The 16,268-nt window shown below is 45.9% G+C and overlaps 1 protein-coding gene across 4 annotated transcripts in view; it reads right to left on the bottom strand.

The window, feature by feature from the left end:
* SLC19A3 (solute carrier family 19 member 3) overlaps positions 1 to 16,268 on the bottom strand; it is a 618,290-nt gene that overhangs the window by 478,933 nt on the left and 123,089 nt on the right. For all 4 annotated transcript variants that reach the window (XM_085634561.1, XM_085634559.1, XM_085634560.1 and 1 more), the window contains one exon: positions 1,068 to 1,240. In XM_085634561.1, coding sequence (XP_085490687.1) covers positions 1,068 to 1,217 — 150 coding nt within the window. In that variant the 5' untranslated portion in view covers positions 1,218 to 1,240. The remainder of the gene's footprint in view (positions 1 to 1,067; positions 1,241 to 16,268) is intronic.

Genomic DNA, 16,268 nt, shown 5'->3' with positions numbered 1-16,268 from the left:
TTGCAAATGTGAAGAGGTTTGAAATTGAAGGCTAACACGTAAGTTAGAGCCTTAATTTGATTCGCTGGGTCAGCACAATTACAGTAGTGCAGACATTTGGATGCCAACTAAAATGCTAGTACACACTGACAAAGGCAGAACCTGCAGTAGAAGCATATAAGACAAAGCAATATGCAATAGCTTTGCATATCCCTTTGATAAGTTCCGACAGCTCCATTAAAATGGAAATATTGATTCTTGCTTGTGTTTGAAAGAAAATATTTTAAATGCGTGTATTTATTTTATGTGTAAGTATTTCTGTAGTTTTTAGGTCTTTTTGGAGTTTCACATTGTAGAAATTGTGTCGGTGGAAGTCCATTGCTTCAAATAGTGTTTCAGTGGGGATCCACTGAGGTCAAAAAGTTAAGAACCACTGTTCTAGACTATAGCATATGCTTCATATTTTTGAGGTACAACCAAATCTTGGACAATTGCAACCTTCCCATAAAAATTAAAATGTTGTTTTTTGTATCTTTTCTGTTTGTTATATAATTAAAATATTTCGGGCATTTCTGTATCTATTTGATGGAGTCTTATTTCCGCGTTTTGTGTATTATTTTGAGATCCAAATTGCAGAAATTCCTATGGTAGGGTCCCCAGATTTCAATAGTGATTCAAGAGATCCACTGAAGCCAAAGATTTAAGGGCCCCTGTATTAGAATATTTCTTTTTTATGTGCATAATCAGGGTTAAAACTATGAAAAGAAAAAAACTAGGCAGTCATATAGGGCACCTCCAGAAGGGGTACCCAATTGATTCTAAAAGCATCAAATGTGCCCTGATTGATGAGAGAGCGTTGCCAAAATATCACTTCAACTAGAATGCCAATATTGGGTGCACTGGCCCTTCACAAAACATATAACATATTCTGGGGTCAATAAGAGTTGTTAATTATTGACCTGGAAAACATAGTCAAGACCAAACAACCGCACAACCAGAGATCTTCATGCAGAATCTATTTGATCAATATTTTATGCCATCAAGCATAACATAGATAGGCTTATTTACAATTCATAGTAGAAACTTACCTCATCCAGGGTCAGATTTTTGATCTCACTTGTTAAATAAGGGGTAAGGAACGGTTCTGATGGCCGAAGTGCAGCAAAAAAGCCATTAATACAGAGGGTCACTGTTGGAAATATCCATCCGCTTCGTTGTTTCTTGCCCCAGCAAGACATGTTGCCTGTTGCTCTATATAAACCTGTGTAAAGATAAACACTTTAAAGCACTGTCTTCATGGAAATATGTGCATGATAAATGATTACACGATTATATACAATTTCTATACAATTTCAGCCACAACTTAACAGCTTTAAGGGAAACATCATTTTATTTATTTATTTGTATGGTGTAATATAGCTGGGAAGAGTCCCCTTGTGGCATCAGGTTGCTAATCTAGGCAGGCATCAAGAACATACACTTTGAGAGGCAGAAAGAACACAATAGGCAGCATCTTCTATGGAAAAAAACCCAGCAGCATGTGTGCCAGACATGCAGCTCTCCTTCAGGACCAACCTGTAGCAGGATTGGGCACCTAGTTGCAGCATTAGTCGTGGTTGGGTGGTGTATCACACTAGGTTAGATGTTCAATAGTTGGGCGCCAGAGGAAGCCCATTCACCATGTAGGTAATCGGCTAAGTACCCAAAGTATTATCTCATACATGAGACTATTCTGATTTGCCCTGGTTAGTGGTTATGTTTTGAGCTAGAGATGCAATAGGCACAAGGTTATCCAATATTGTTGTGTTAAATAACCATTAGGACTTTTGATGCGTTATGTTTGTCTTCAGCCGAATGGTCTGAACAAGTATATTGTCCAGAGGGTCTGGGTCTGTGGGAAGGATAAGGATCCCTATATGTACTTTGCAGTGGGTTTGTAGGTTGCATCAATAGATTGTAAATACCATGATAAATAGAAGCTGGCTCATGTTATCCAACGGCTTTGAAACACCAGGTGGATGTTTTTTTTTGCCAAATCGTTTTATTAAGTGAACAAAAACAAAAAAACAAAACAAAGGAGACACAGGGCAGTGCAATTCCTGTGATTACCAATAATTCCCAAACAATGGTGCGTTGTTCAACATAACATACAGTGGATCAGTACTATTAAACAAGAGTCACAGTATTTTAAAGATGCAGTCATTAATCCTCCACATAATCAGCGGACAGTGGGGAGATATCGCTGAAGGGTGTACAGATCATGCCCCTACTCACATTCTTGCCCCCCAAATTCTTGTCCATTTTTGCGGGCATCCTCTGCTCTCATAAACCACCCTTTCCACCTGCAAACACCAGTCCATATCGGGCTCCCAGTTGCAAAATCTGGGTCGGAGTACGCCCTTCCAGGTTCTGGCAATGTTGCGTTTTGCAACCATGCAGCCCAGGGAGACCCATATTCTCTCGGTTCATGATAAATCAGTTGGTTCCCAGATATTGAGGAGGCACAAACGGGGTGAGACCACAATGGTTTTACGGCAGGTCGAGGACAGTACTGATGTGACCCTCCCCCAGCATGCCTGAAGCACTGGACACTCCCACCACTGATGCAAGTAGGTGCCAATTTGACCACATCCACTGGGGCAGGCAGCGGTGCCCAGGACGTTCATTTTTACAAGTACCAGACTAGTGTAATAAGCTCTATGTAGGAGTTTAAGTTGAATAAGTTTAAACCGGGAGTGAATCGTAACCTCCCGGGGAGAAGCCAAAGCCTCTTGCCACTCCTCATCGTCAATGTCCCCGATGTCATCGGCCCACTTATCACAAATTTTAGCTAGCGTGTCCGGTGTGTTATTAAGAATTCTGCGGTATGTCAATGAGATTTCCTTTTCTGGGAGGTAGTCATCCAGAAGTCTATCCTCGAGAGGCGAGGAGGCCGGCAGTTCCGCACCCCTGGATATTGTCCTCTGTAATGTGTTCCGGGCTTTGAGATATATCTAAAGGTTTCTCCACTATGCAACTGGTAGTCCCGTTGGAGATCGCCAAAAGGGCCCACCCCGCTCACAGATCGCCAACCTTTAAAATGTCTATCAAGTCCCATTTATCAAAGCCAGGATACCTTAATAACCGTCCCAGTTGGTGTGTGTCGAGCAGTGGGGTGACCTGTGTGATTTTAGCTTTCCACCCCAGTGCGGCAGTTGCAGTATGTCATATATCAATTGTGGTGGACGTTGGGGTGTATTTAGGTGCGCATTCTTTTTCTCCTTAGATTGCCCTAAGGTAGTTGCCGGGTAGCATGTTGTGTCTGTCCATTCTGTAAGCGGGATCCGACCCTGGTCAGTGGACCCAGTGGTTCACTACCACCAACTGGGAGGCCCAATAATAACTTTGAATTGCAGGCAGGGCGATGCCTACATCATACTAGCTTTTCATGAGTTTGGTCAACGCTATACGGGAACCCCCTTATTCAACAGCAAAGAGCGTACCTCCGCTTCGATGGGATTGAAGTATTGCATTGGGACAAAATAGGGTGTGTTTTATAGGGCGTAGATGAAGCAGGGGAACCCCATCATTTTATAAAGGTCAGCCATGCCCAATAGAGTCAGGGGCAGTGTCTTCCAATGGTGGATGTCAGCTTGGAAGCGGCGCAAAGGGGGAGCTAAATTGTGGTCGTAAAAGATTGATGGGTCAGATGTAACATAGATACCCACGTATAAAAAAAGTCTGTAACTGTCTTAGCTCCGCAGTCCCTAGGCAGGGTCGGGCAATCCCCACTTAGAACGTAGACTAGAGATTTGTCCCAGTTAATAGTGTAACCAGAGTACTTTCGAAAAAGAGCGAATATGTGTAGGACATGGTGAATGAAAAAGTACGGTCTGGCCAAGTAAAGCAAAATATTGTTGGCGTAAAGGGAAATCTTATCCATCCAATCCACCGACCAGTTGAGGCCCCTTATGAGGGGGTCCCCCCTGATCCATGTTGCCAGAGGCTCCAAGGCTAAAGTGAAAAGGAAGGTGGAAAGGGGACAACCCTGCCTCGTTCCCTTCTGCAGAGTGAAAACTGCCGATCGACTCTCATTGACTGTTAACCGGGCTAATGGCTCCAAAATAAGAAGACACACCCAAGACAGAAATCTCTCTCCAAACCCATATTTTTCAAGTGAGGCCATCTTGGCGTCTAAGGACATGATCACCGCCGCTTCTTGAATCGTGGCTGCCCTGCTCATAACTCCATGGAGGCAACGAAGGTTCAGAGCCGTATTCCTGGCCGGCACAAACAATGGATTAGTCCGGATTAATCAATTTGTGGAGATGTGGTGAGAGACACCGCACCAAGATTTTATCGAGTATTTTGACCTCTGGATCTAGGAGTGAGATGGGTCTGTATGAGCCACAACACTCCGGGGGTTTACCTTTTTTGTGAATAATGACAATATTGGCTAGCCTCTGTGATTCGGGCAGCACCCCCTTCTGCAAACTTTCCTCATACATCCATATAAGATAAGGGGCAATCGCGGATGCTTTTGATTTATAGAATTCAACGGGAAGGCCGCTAGGGCACATGGCTTTTCTGGACTGCAAGGCGCAAATAGCCTTGGTCAACTCCTAGTTAGTTAAGAGAGAATCTAGGTCTTCCACATCCTGGGGGACCAGAACCGGCAGTCCCAGGGAGTCTAATAATTCCATCACTGCCGCGTGAGTGGGGTTTGGGTTGAAGCATAAACCTGTTTGAAATCTTTAGCGAATGCTTCCGCAATACCAGCTCTGTCGTGTATTTTCGTACCCCCTTGGCCAACTATCTCAGCCACCCATCTATTGGCTGCATCCCGTTTGTCTAACCAGGCTAATAATGTACTTGCCTTGTCGCCAATGTCATAAATGCGATGTTGGGTGGCCCAGAACTGGGCCCTCGCTGAATCCTCAGCGGCATTCCTATACTCTTGTTGTTTCATGAACAGCTTGTGTTTGATGCCCGGGGCATTCGATGCCCCCAGATCACTCTCGAGTAGGGCGATCTCACTCTCTATTGCCTGTAAGTGCTTATGTTTCTCTGTTCTGTGCCCCGCTATTGCTGCTACCCCACTAGCCCTCACAATTTTCTTGTATGCCTCCCACAGTACGATGTCTGAATCTACTGACCCCTTGTTTTCTATAAAGTACTGGTTGGTCACTTCAGTGTGTTTATCTCTAATTGCCGGGATCTTGAGGAACCAAGGGTTAAGTATCATTTTGTGGTGTGCAGGAGATGGGGCGCTGCCATAGATCGCTACCAGTGGGGGATGGTCAGAGATGCCCCTCAGGAGAAAGGAGACACACTACCGTGTACTCCGGAAATCAAAGTATACTGTCTGGCCGAGAGATGACAAACCCTCCAGACAACATCTTCCTGGGTGCTTCAACCCGTCTGGGTGGCTGTCTATCTAGGTCACCATTGAGGGCTGCGTTACAATCTCCCCCCAGGAGCAAGTCACCCTCGGGCAGGTTCAATAAGTGGGGGCCGATAGCAGCCAGTGTCGTAGGGTGTAATCTGGGAGGAATATATAGTGAGGTTATATTAAGGGATCTACCCTCCCAAAAGTCTGAAACTGTGACAAATCTACCAAGTGGGTCGTGGGCGGTCTTTTGAATCTGGAAAGGGAAGGATGTGCGCATGAGAATTCCCACACCTCTAGATCCCCCCGCATAGCCCCAGTGAGCCACCAGACTATATCCCCATCTATTGAGGGCACAGTAAGAAGACCCTTGGATATGAGTTTCCTGTAAAAGCACCACGTCGGGGGCCTGACGCTTCAAGTATTGCAAAACTACCCCTCATTTAATTCGATCCCCCAAACCATTGACATTCTACAAAAGCAGTTTAACGCGGCTCAAGAGCGGAGTCGAGTCACATTTATCCCCCATCTAGGTGATGTGAAAAAGGCCATCTGTAAGATGATCCTACAAGGGTGTAAACACAAGGATACATCTGCCCACCCCCACCTGGCATTGCAAAACTGATCCATCGCTTAAGTGATTGTCACTCCTCCACGCACCGGGAAGAATGCTGTTTTTATAGCTGCACCATAACATAAAACATACAATACAATATCTCATTGAAAACACCCCGGAACCCTCTCCTACCATGCCTCCCTGCAACGTGGACTTACAACTGCCCACCCCCGAATTTTGCAGAGCACCTAAGAGCCCTTAACAAAAAACTTTGGAGAGGGGAAATGCTACACAGCAGAACAACCCCGACCTTGAAAAACACAAGGCCAGAATATAACAATCTGAAAGTCCTTAATTCAAAATAGTTATCAAACTCGAGAAACCACCTGCAAGCATACCATCCCGTGATGACACTGGCAGCTGGAGAACATGTCTAGTAACGTACGGTCAAAACCCACCAATTATACATACTTAATGGTGCACCCACTTGTCCAGTGATCAACATGGCGTGGTCCTTTAGTGCTCGCCAGGGCAACTCACAATCTTCGCACTGTGGAACGACAATGTCAGCTCAAGGTTCCGGAAGGGCCGCCTCAGCAACTTGACAAAAGAGGTTTTGTAACGAATTAAACACCATCCTCTCGGGGAGAACTTTAGTTGCGGCCATCGTGATCTTGGAGACGCCTCAAAAGAGTTGTTTTTCATGGCACCAGGATTTCTCCATCCCTCCAACCAATCCCAGACCTCCTCCGGGGTCTGAAAAAACAGCATCTCCCCTCCGCTAGCAAGTGCAGCTTGACCAGATAAAGCATTGCGTACTTCAAGTCTTTGTCCTGGAGTGCCCGCTTCACCTCCAGAAAGGACCTGTGTAGTCTTTGCACCTTCAGTGTAAAGTCTGGAAAAAATGTGACCGTCGAGTTCTCAAACTTCAGCGGGGGAGCTGTACGCGCCGTTTGAAGGATAATGTCTCTGTCTCGGTAATTAAAAATCGTCGCCTGGATAGGACGTAGAGGGGCGCCCGGCTTTGGTGGTCCCCCAGGCACTCTATGAGCGCGTTCAACTGAGAAGTACCGAGACTGAGTTCAGGGTTGTAGGTGTTTTTGGATTAGATCTTTGAAGAAGAGGTCAGTAGTCTGCGCCTCCGCTCTTTTGGGAACCCTCAACATGTGCACATTATTTCTGCGCGCACGCCCTCATAATCTTCAAGTTTGGCCTCCAGGTCCGAGGTTTGCTTTTTGACAGTGGCCTCCAAAGTTTTGGTAGATTTTTGGGGCGTCGACTCTTCATTCGCCTTGACCCTGTCCCCCAAGTTGCGTAGGTCGGCATGCATAAGAGTGACCTAGGCAGTTACCGTGTCTATTTTCTGTTCCAGCACCGTGCGAACCCCCTGGATAGCTTCCATTACGCCCATCAAGGTTGGGGCCCCCTCCTCTGGCTGCCGCTTCTATCCCTGTGGTGCCAATTTTTCCTCTGCCACATCTGTCTTGGAATAGGCAAATTTGTCAAGCTTCGTCGGATGTGGCTGCTTGGGCCCCCTGTTTGTGGACATCCTGGCGATGACGACCCTTCAAATCAGCCCCAACAGTGCACGGGGTGCCAAGGCCACCAAAATGCAAAGCAGGCATGGTTGCCACGTCAAAGCCAACAATAAGACTCACTACATCACCTAACCGCATAGGTAGCTAATCACGTCGAAGATCACTGTCCAAGCGGTGGTCCACCAAGAATGCCAGGGCCTATTGTATCACTCCCAGCAGAAGGGCACCAGACGGTGCCAAATGTCACCCTGTCACCGTGACCCCGGCAGGAGCAGCCATTACAGTTTAAACCCTAGACCACCAGGACCACACAAACGGGAACAGCACCGGGTGGGCCAAAACAGGAAGTCTGTGGGCAATCGCGTTGGCCAAATAATCCGTGCCCTCTAAGGATATCCCTGAAGCACTTCTGCCACGCAGTTGCGCATTGAAGACAGAGGAGGAGGAGAGGGAGGGGGGGATGGCAGTTCTCGCTGTTTTGTCCCCCAGATCACCTTATATAATGGAGGTGCAGGGTGCCTTGCATCGCAAATGAGTAGGAGGGGGAGGGGAAGAGCCGCACTTACCCCGCAGGTCAGGAAACCACTAGGCTGTATAGTCTTACCGGCCGGGTCCACAGCTTCTCCAGGTCCACCAGAGGACCGCGGTACAGGCCGCCAGGGGGAGGAGATACACGCATTGACAGGTCCCAATGGGTCAATTGGACTGGAGAGAAGATTTAATCTCAGGCCTACCACAGAGGCTGGAGGCGATGGAAGGCCTCGCTTCCCACCGTCTTCACCAGCACTCTCCTCGGCACCTTCACGTTGCACTTGGTACGGGGAACGGAGATAACAGGTGGCACCATTCCCCACTATCGTCGCTGGACCCCCCTCGAGACCATTGTGCAGGATTAAGGAATGGAGTGGGAAGGCGATCGTAGGCCCCACTCACTGTCGTCTTCGCCGGCACCACCACAGGCTCACCGCGGACAATGGAAACAGTGAAAATCTCTGCCAGTCGCTGTTGTCACCAGCACGTCCCTGGCCACAACATCGCAGGGCTCAGCACTGAGTGCGGAGAGATTGGGAGGGCCCCGCTTCCCGCCGCAGTCGCCCGCTAGTCCCCAGGCTCCCCACTGGGAATGGAGGTGGTGGAATGCCCCGGTCCCCACTGAAGTTGCCGGCACTACCCACAGTCCACAGCAAGGCTGGCTGCTCACGACGATATCTCCATCCAGCGATGGCCGAATTCCACCAAACTCGGATCGGGTTCCCCAGAGGAATAAGGGGACAAGGGGCAGATATATTTGCTGGGCTTGCACAGACATGTGGATGGATATCAGGGGAATTAGCTCGGTGGCAGACGGAGCTCTACTCCTCTGTGGCCATCATGGGTGTCGGCTAGCCAGACCCCCAGGTGGATGGTTTTTGTTAGTTTTGTTTAGGCAGACCTTACTCCATGTGGGGGACACTTACACTTACCAATACTATGCTCAGGACTGATAGGCCACTTTTGTTATACCAGCATAAGTAGCACCACTTTAGCTCACGTTGGGTGTGGATGATGGCAACTAAAGGTGGATTGGAGCTGTCTTTTCTGGGTCACATAGGAAGTAGGAGCTGTGCAAAGATAATTGCTGAGTGAACCTAGAGAGGAGGCTCATAAGACACAGAGTGAGGGAACACTTACCATGCACAAATGGAAAGGGAAGGTAGAGGTGAACAGGTGGTTCAGAGGGTAAGGGGAATGTAAAGTGAGACCGAAAGATGGGCCTAAGGTAATTTAAGTGATGGACAAGCAACCAGGGTATTTAGAGGAGGACATTTGGGAGTGGGCAGGGAAAGCAGGTATCTGAATCATGGATGGAGATGTGGGGGGAAATTATTATGGACATCTAGTAGTATTAAATAGGAGCAGGGAGAACTCAAATTCACTTTTTGGGGCACTGAGGAAGGGGTACAGAGAGAGGGGGTGTGGGGAGATGGTGGGATATAGGGGGAGGCATCATTGTTAGAAGATGAGCACGTGGTGCACTCAGGACAAAGAAAGACATGCTTTGGTTGAGCCAGGCTGTGGTACAGAGCAAAAAAGGCCTAGGGGTCTGGCCATTGAGAAAGAGGGGGCACAGATGTGAGTAGGATGGGGCATATATGACTGGGGTGTGTCAATGACATTATCAAAAGCAATCTCACAGAGGGTAATTGGTGGGAGGTTTGTGCAGAATGTGCATCTGTGCATGGTATGAAAGACTATCTTTGTGAAACCGGTAGAGGGCAGTTTTGGTACAGGTCATGAAAAAGTAGCATCCGAAGCACACAGAGAGTATGAGATTGTGGCACTTGGAAAAACATTTATAAAGAGGCCGGTGATATGAAGCCTCTTGAGAAGAGAGGATTATTGTGAGGGTTCTAGAGAGTGTGCAGGTGAGACCCATATATATATGGGACACCTGGAGAAACTTAAAGATTACAATTATGGCAGTGAAGCAAAGTGCTAAGTGGGCACTGAGAAGAACATAAAATGAAAAGGCAGTCTGGGCTGGGGCAAAGTGCATTTGAATGTTTGCAGGTTGTTCCTGTGGCTCAAGGTACAGTGCCTCAGGTGGCAAGTGGGGTTGGTATCACTTGTAATGAATACCTAGAGCTGCTGGATGATCTTGAGATATACATAGGGATGATTTTCCTGAGATGCTAAGAGAGGTACCAGAGCGATGCATCTGGGATAAATAGGGATTAGTTTGATGTTGTTACCCAAAGTGGGAAATTGGGGATGGAGAAATTGAGCTTGATGATACTTAGAGAAAGCCATCACAACATAGCACTTAGGGCTATATGGCGGGTAGGACAGATACAGAGTGCTCTTGAGAGGCTAACAGTGGACTAGGGTAGAAGGGAGTGAAACTGTGGTGGCCTCAGAAGAAAATGAAGGGATAGTAGGAGAAATGCAGCTGATGGTGGATGGCACCTCAGGACACATAAAGTATGTAATTCGAGCTTGTAACCCAGTACCTATGTACCTATTTTTTTTTGTATAGTGATGGATCATGATGATTCAAATTATTTATGTGTGTTTTATGGATGTATGACTCCGAAATAAACATGTAGGGGCAGATTTACAAGCCCCTTGCCCCACATTTGCCCCGCTTTTGCGTCACTTCTGTGATGCAGTGGCGGCGTAAACCATTCGCCACACTGCGATTTATTTACAACGTGATGCATCTAGGCAGATCCGTCATGTTGTAAAGCACTGCGTCACATGAAACCTGTGTCAGGTTTCATGTGGGCTTTCCGTCGCAGAGTGGGCGGTCCGTCACAGGAAAGCCTCGTCAAACTGACTCAGTGAAATCTAAAAGATTTCACTGAGTCAGTTTTACGACGCCGCTGAGTCAAACCCGTACGCCTGCTCGAAGCAGGAGTAAGGAGTGACGAATCACGTTAAGTATGGGTGGCCCCTGTGCATTGCTGGAGATGCGTCGCGCTTGCGAGACAACTCCAGCAATGCACCGCCCTTGCGCCAAAAGATGCGACCTGCATCTGTCTATCCTTGTGCCACGGTGCGCCACATTGTAAATACGACGCATCCTTGGTGAAGCAAGGGGAGAATTGTGTGTCACATCTATTCTGGTGCATCCCGCTGATTTGCAGAGATGCGCTAGACCTTGTAAATATGCCCAATATTACTAAGTAGGCTATTAGAGCTAGATGCACTTAAAGGCATATGGGATTTGTGTGACGAAATGAGTGATGCATTGTGGAACACATTAATGGCTGACTTACTAAGAGGTGCTGCAAGGTTGGCTTGGAAAGGATGCAATCTAGGGCTCAAAGAGACAGAGCTCTATGGACCTTTTACAGGAGGCAACTGAGATAGGGTACAGTACATGGAGATACTTTGAAGGACTATTGAGGCATGAGGAACAGTGCATGTAAGCAGATTAATATGCATTTGAGACTGCTGGTATTAAGAGAATAGATACTTGGGGTACTCAGTGGCTAAAGTGTTTATACCTGAAGTTCACAGGTTGATGTATATGTAGAGAACGGCAAGAGGCAGTGAGATTTACTGCCTGGGAGATGGGTCAATTATTGGCAGTCAGCTTGGAGCTTTTATAGGAGGCAATCAAATGTGTCTATGGGAACACAGCACCTGGGGGGATGAAGGGGGTATTTGGGAGTTGGGTTCACAAAGTTAATGACACATTGGGGCTACTGAGAGGCACATAAGGACAGTCTGCTATACTGAGAAGGGAGTGGAGGAGAGGTGATCTGGGTACACATAGAGGCTACAATTGAGGCAATTGGTACCTCTATAGAGATTTTATTAATGGGGACTCAGCAAGACAATTGGAGCTTTTAATCAAACAAACACTGCTTTGTGGGCTACTGGAGAACAGAGAAAAAGGGATAACCTAGCGGCACACTGATGTGCAGATAATGACAAGGTGAAATGGTGCATAATGTCAGGGAGTAGGTGCTGTACATTGCCTGGTCTTACCTCAATCTGGGTATTGAGGTGCAGATCCTGGGAGCACAATGAAGGAGCAACAGGGGCTGGACTATAAAGGGGGTAGCTCTTTGGGAAGTAATTGAGTTGGGAACTGGAGGAAGTCACTGGGGCCCAGCTTGGAGAGCAGGCAGATAGGAGAAAGCATGCATGGTACATAGCTAGGAGAAATGTGGAGAGAATTGGTAGTGTGGGATATTGAGGGATTAAGTAGGGAGGGCACAGAGGTAAAACATCTCTGGTGCAATTTGAGGGGAAATGGGTAGTGACTGATTGCCCAAAGATACTTGGATGAGCTATGGAGAAACAGTATATTGTGAATGCAGGACACTTAGGATGTCATTGGAAGGACAGGCAGTGATAGTCTGGGTATACTGTGGGCTGCCTTGGATACTTAGTCAAATGGGACTGGGAAAGGAAACTTGAAGAGAGGAAGCATGAAGAGGAAACATCTGAGACACACGGGGTAGGATGTTGGCACCTACCAAATAGACTGGTTAGAGGCACTAATTAGTGGCACACAGAGGCACATATAGAGTGGTTTCCAAGGGATAATTGGTCACCCGGGCGCAGCAAATATGCAATTTATGCTTGGGTAGGGAAAGCAATAAATTGGAATACCTCGGGTGACAAGCTGGTGAAAAAGGGCATGGAAATGTCACATCTGTGGGGCACCAGAAAGGGATGCTGATGGGCATATAAAGATGGCAGTTTAATACAGGGGGGATGTGGTGGTGGCTTTTGAGACAGGGGAAATGGGCAGCTACAGGAAATACAAAATGTTTCCTGGGGGTACAATAGTTCCTATTTTCCTTATAGGCTCTGCAAATTGGAATAATATACACTATTGTTTTTCATAGGACTAAGCTCAGTATGCTCCCATTGAGTACATTAAACTCAATTACTTTGTGTGCCGGCTAACTCAGAGGTCACTAGAGACTTATCGAACAAATAAGAAGGGAGTAGTTTCTGACAACCGCATAAACATAACAACTTTGTTTCCCTTAGAATCGAACGCGTCTCAGAATCGTGGAAACAATAGATAACAGTTCCACTCAGTCAATCGTGCATGCTTAGTTTCTCCACAGTTACGCAGAAATAGATAGACGGGCATTTCAATAAAAGGATTTATTGAACGGATGTATGACGTTACAACTCATACTTTTACAACGCATGCACTTACAACGCAATTTTTACAACGCAACATCCACTACAACGCATTCCATTACATCGCATGACACTACAACGCATTTTAAAAACTACCTTTACAACGCATTCCATTACATCGCATACTACCTTTACAAAGCATACCATTACAACGCATAATGTTACATTGCAATTAAGGTAAGTATTGGATAGTATAGGGGTAAAAATTACTATTCTTACTCCAGGGGGTGCAACAGTAGGGTAAGTGTTGGATAGTATAGGGGTAAAAATTACTATTCTAACTCCAGGGGGTGCAACAGTAGGGTAAGTGTTGGATAGTATAGGGGCAAAAATTACTATTCTAACTCCAGGGGGTGCAACAGTAGGGTAAGTGTTGGATAGTGTAGGGGTTAAAAATTAATATTCTAACTCCAATGGTATGCATTGCAATGGTATGCGTTGTAATGGTATGCGTTGTAATGCCTGCGTTGTAGTGACATGCGATGTAGTGTCTGCGTTGTAATGGTATGCGTTGTAATGGTATGCGTTGTAGTGTCATGCGTTGTAAAGGATGTTGCGTTGTAATGCCTGCGTTGTAAGTGTAGTGCGATGTAATAGTTGCGTTGTAAAGGTTGTTTCCCTTATTGAACAGTCTTGTTTCTCGTGTAAGAGATATGAGCTGTTACAATCATTAGACAGTAAGCAAGATATAATACGCACAGCGTAAGCAGTAAGAAGAAATAATACTGCAATACCATTGTCTTTGAGCTATGACATATATTCATATACACATACATAAATAACACAGGCTAAAAAGTGAACACTCGTCTGATGCTTCGTAATTGTTCTACCCCAGTGTATCTAACCTAAGTGTAGTGCGAGATGAAAGTAGGTGCTGTTTTCTATAGTACGTTATATACTAAGTTTATATGCCAAGAGTCCCTCTAGGTTCTAATCAGCGCCATACCTTTAGAATGAGAGAGATGGGAATCTCTTTCCTGGTCTTAAACTCTAACACCCCGCGAAGAGAGTCAGAACACTGGAAGCTGGATTCTCTGCAAGTAGGGGATGACAGCGTTTGGTCAGTGCGTCAGGCCGGGATAGGGTCTCTTCCGAACTTGCCGTGGCGAACCGTGCAGTCAAGTCGTGCCGAGCTGTGCCGTGGTTTGCCAAGGGAAGGTATATTTATACCTGGAAGATGTTTAGGAATGCTAGCATTGACGTAAAGTCGGGCAGAGGAAGACGTCATGGATGAACCCCTAAGGAATAGTAGTTCATGCATAACAGATGAGTTCTTGGAGAAATCAATAATCCTAGCTAGGGAAAGTCCCGATGGCTTAAGGGTCTGGTTTCTTGTTGTGAGGTGGGATGGACGGATGTAGGTGACCATGCCTGTATTTGGTTTGCATGGCTAATGCCTAAAGAAGGACTGGGATTCTATGCCTAAATAAGGGCAATGCGAATTGTGCTTATATAAGGACATGATTCAGGGAAACCTATGTACGGGCATCTAAATTGAAACACAACACCCACTCCATTGACTAATGATCGATATTGCTAAATGCTAGACATGCTAAACACATGAAATTGAGTATGACATGTTCACTAAAAAGATTTGTAAAAGCATACTAAAAAAAGTCTTTGTTAAAACTTTGCTAGACATAAAATGCAAAGGTGCTGTACATATTAAAGCAATGTTTCATCCTAAGCATATATTTACAGTGAATGCTAAGTGAATGAACAGAAATATATACACATATGTAATGAAATGGTCCAGTTTTACAGAAAGGAAAAAAAATAGTTCGGAGCCATTTCATGTCATGATTACATAAATGCGAAGAAAAGGTGACAATGTGTCCCTGGAAGTGTTTCAAAGAAGTCTGTTCTCTATGAATAGTTCCACTATAAGCAGAATTTTTTAGCCATAAAAGAAAAAAGTCAATATTCACAAAAGTGTTCGCAGTCAAATTTTGTCTTTTGTTTTGAAAAAAATGAAGGCCGAATTCATAGATTATATGGTACACTGTGAGCCAAATCAAAAGTTATTTGAAGATGCTGGAGAAAACATGAAATCCTCTAATCCTGTAGACAAAAAGTTGTCTACCGTTGTCGGTGATAGGTCGATTACCTCGTTTAGAAGACTAACTACACATAGATGTGATTCATCGTCAGTAGCAGTATTTATTGCCGATATTATCTGTGTGCCTGTTGAAACATCTCATACCTCAGCAGTAGCATGTTGCATCTGTGAGACCTCAATGAATGCCGTCATCAGGATCGGTAGCCTCTGGGGACAACACAGAGCATGGGCCGTTATCGGGTCCAGCAGAGTATCGATATCCATTGGCATGACTGATGGGAGTGTTAGACAGATGTCTAGCACGCATTCTTTACCACAAAGCAGGCAGCGTAGAACAGGTAAGATGCAATTTTGCCAGATTGGTCTGAACGACAGAAACCATGTGGTATTTAGTTCTCGTAAATTAGGTAAACCCAATAGTTGTACTATGCGCTCACGACACTTCCTTTCCAGGAGAACATTCTCCAAGCCGCAGGGAGTGACGCTGGTGGATTGGCTTGCCAGAGCGCAGCAGTAGGAATAAAAATAGGATTCCTGCGACGATTGCTAAAATTAGCGGCAGACCACCAAACACCGAGTGCATGAAGTTTGGAATGATTCCGAGGACTGCCTGAAAAGTTGTTAACAGTCCCGAACATACAGTCTTTAATACATGCACAATACCGCTAGTATCAGACATGTTTAAGATACGTCCCAACATTTCTGTGAAATGTGTAGGGCAATTTGTCCTTAACAGAGCCTGTATCTAAGCCGAAGTCCTTACGACTTGTAGGTCATAGGTTTCTTTGGCCGAGTTCAAAGGCACAATTTGTTGTAAAAGAATGGCTTATATTCTGCTTAAAGTATCAATTCGTATAGAAGAGATGTTCAGTGAAGGCCATAAAGGCGACGCCCTGACTGTGTCTATTTGGGGGAACAAGACTTGCATACAGCAAGTGACCCTGGAAGTAACACTTACTAGGTATGGGATACCTGGCAACATGCCACAACAGCTCTGATCATTCAACATGAGGTAACTCCCATTTGAAAGTTGTCCAAACGTTGGATTAATCACCGCGGCCGGTGAACCTTGCAGGTGGCAGGATACATTTGCAGTGGAACCGCTACAGGCCCGTG

The sequence above is a fragment of the Triturus cristatus genome, chromosome 11 (genome assembly GCF_964204655.1).
Source record: "Triturus cristatus chromosome 11, aTriCri1.1, whole genome shotgun sequence".
Lineage (NCBI taxonomy): Eukaryota > Metazoa > Chordata > Amphibia > Caudata > Salamandridae > Triturus > Triturus cristatus.
This window is presented reverse-complemented; position numbering and strand designations above follow the sequence as displayed.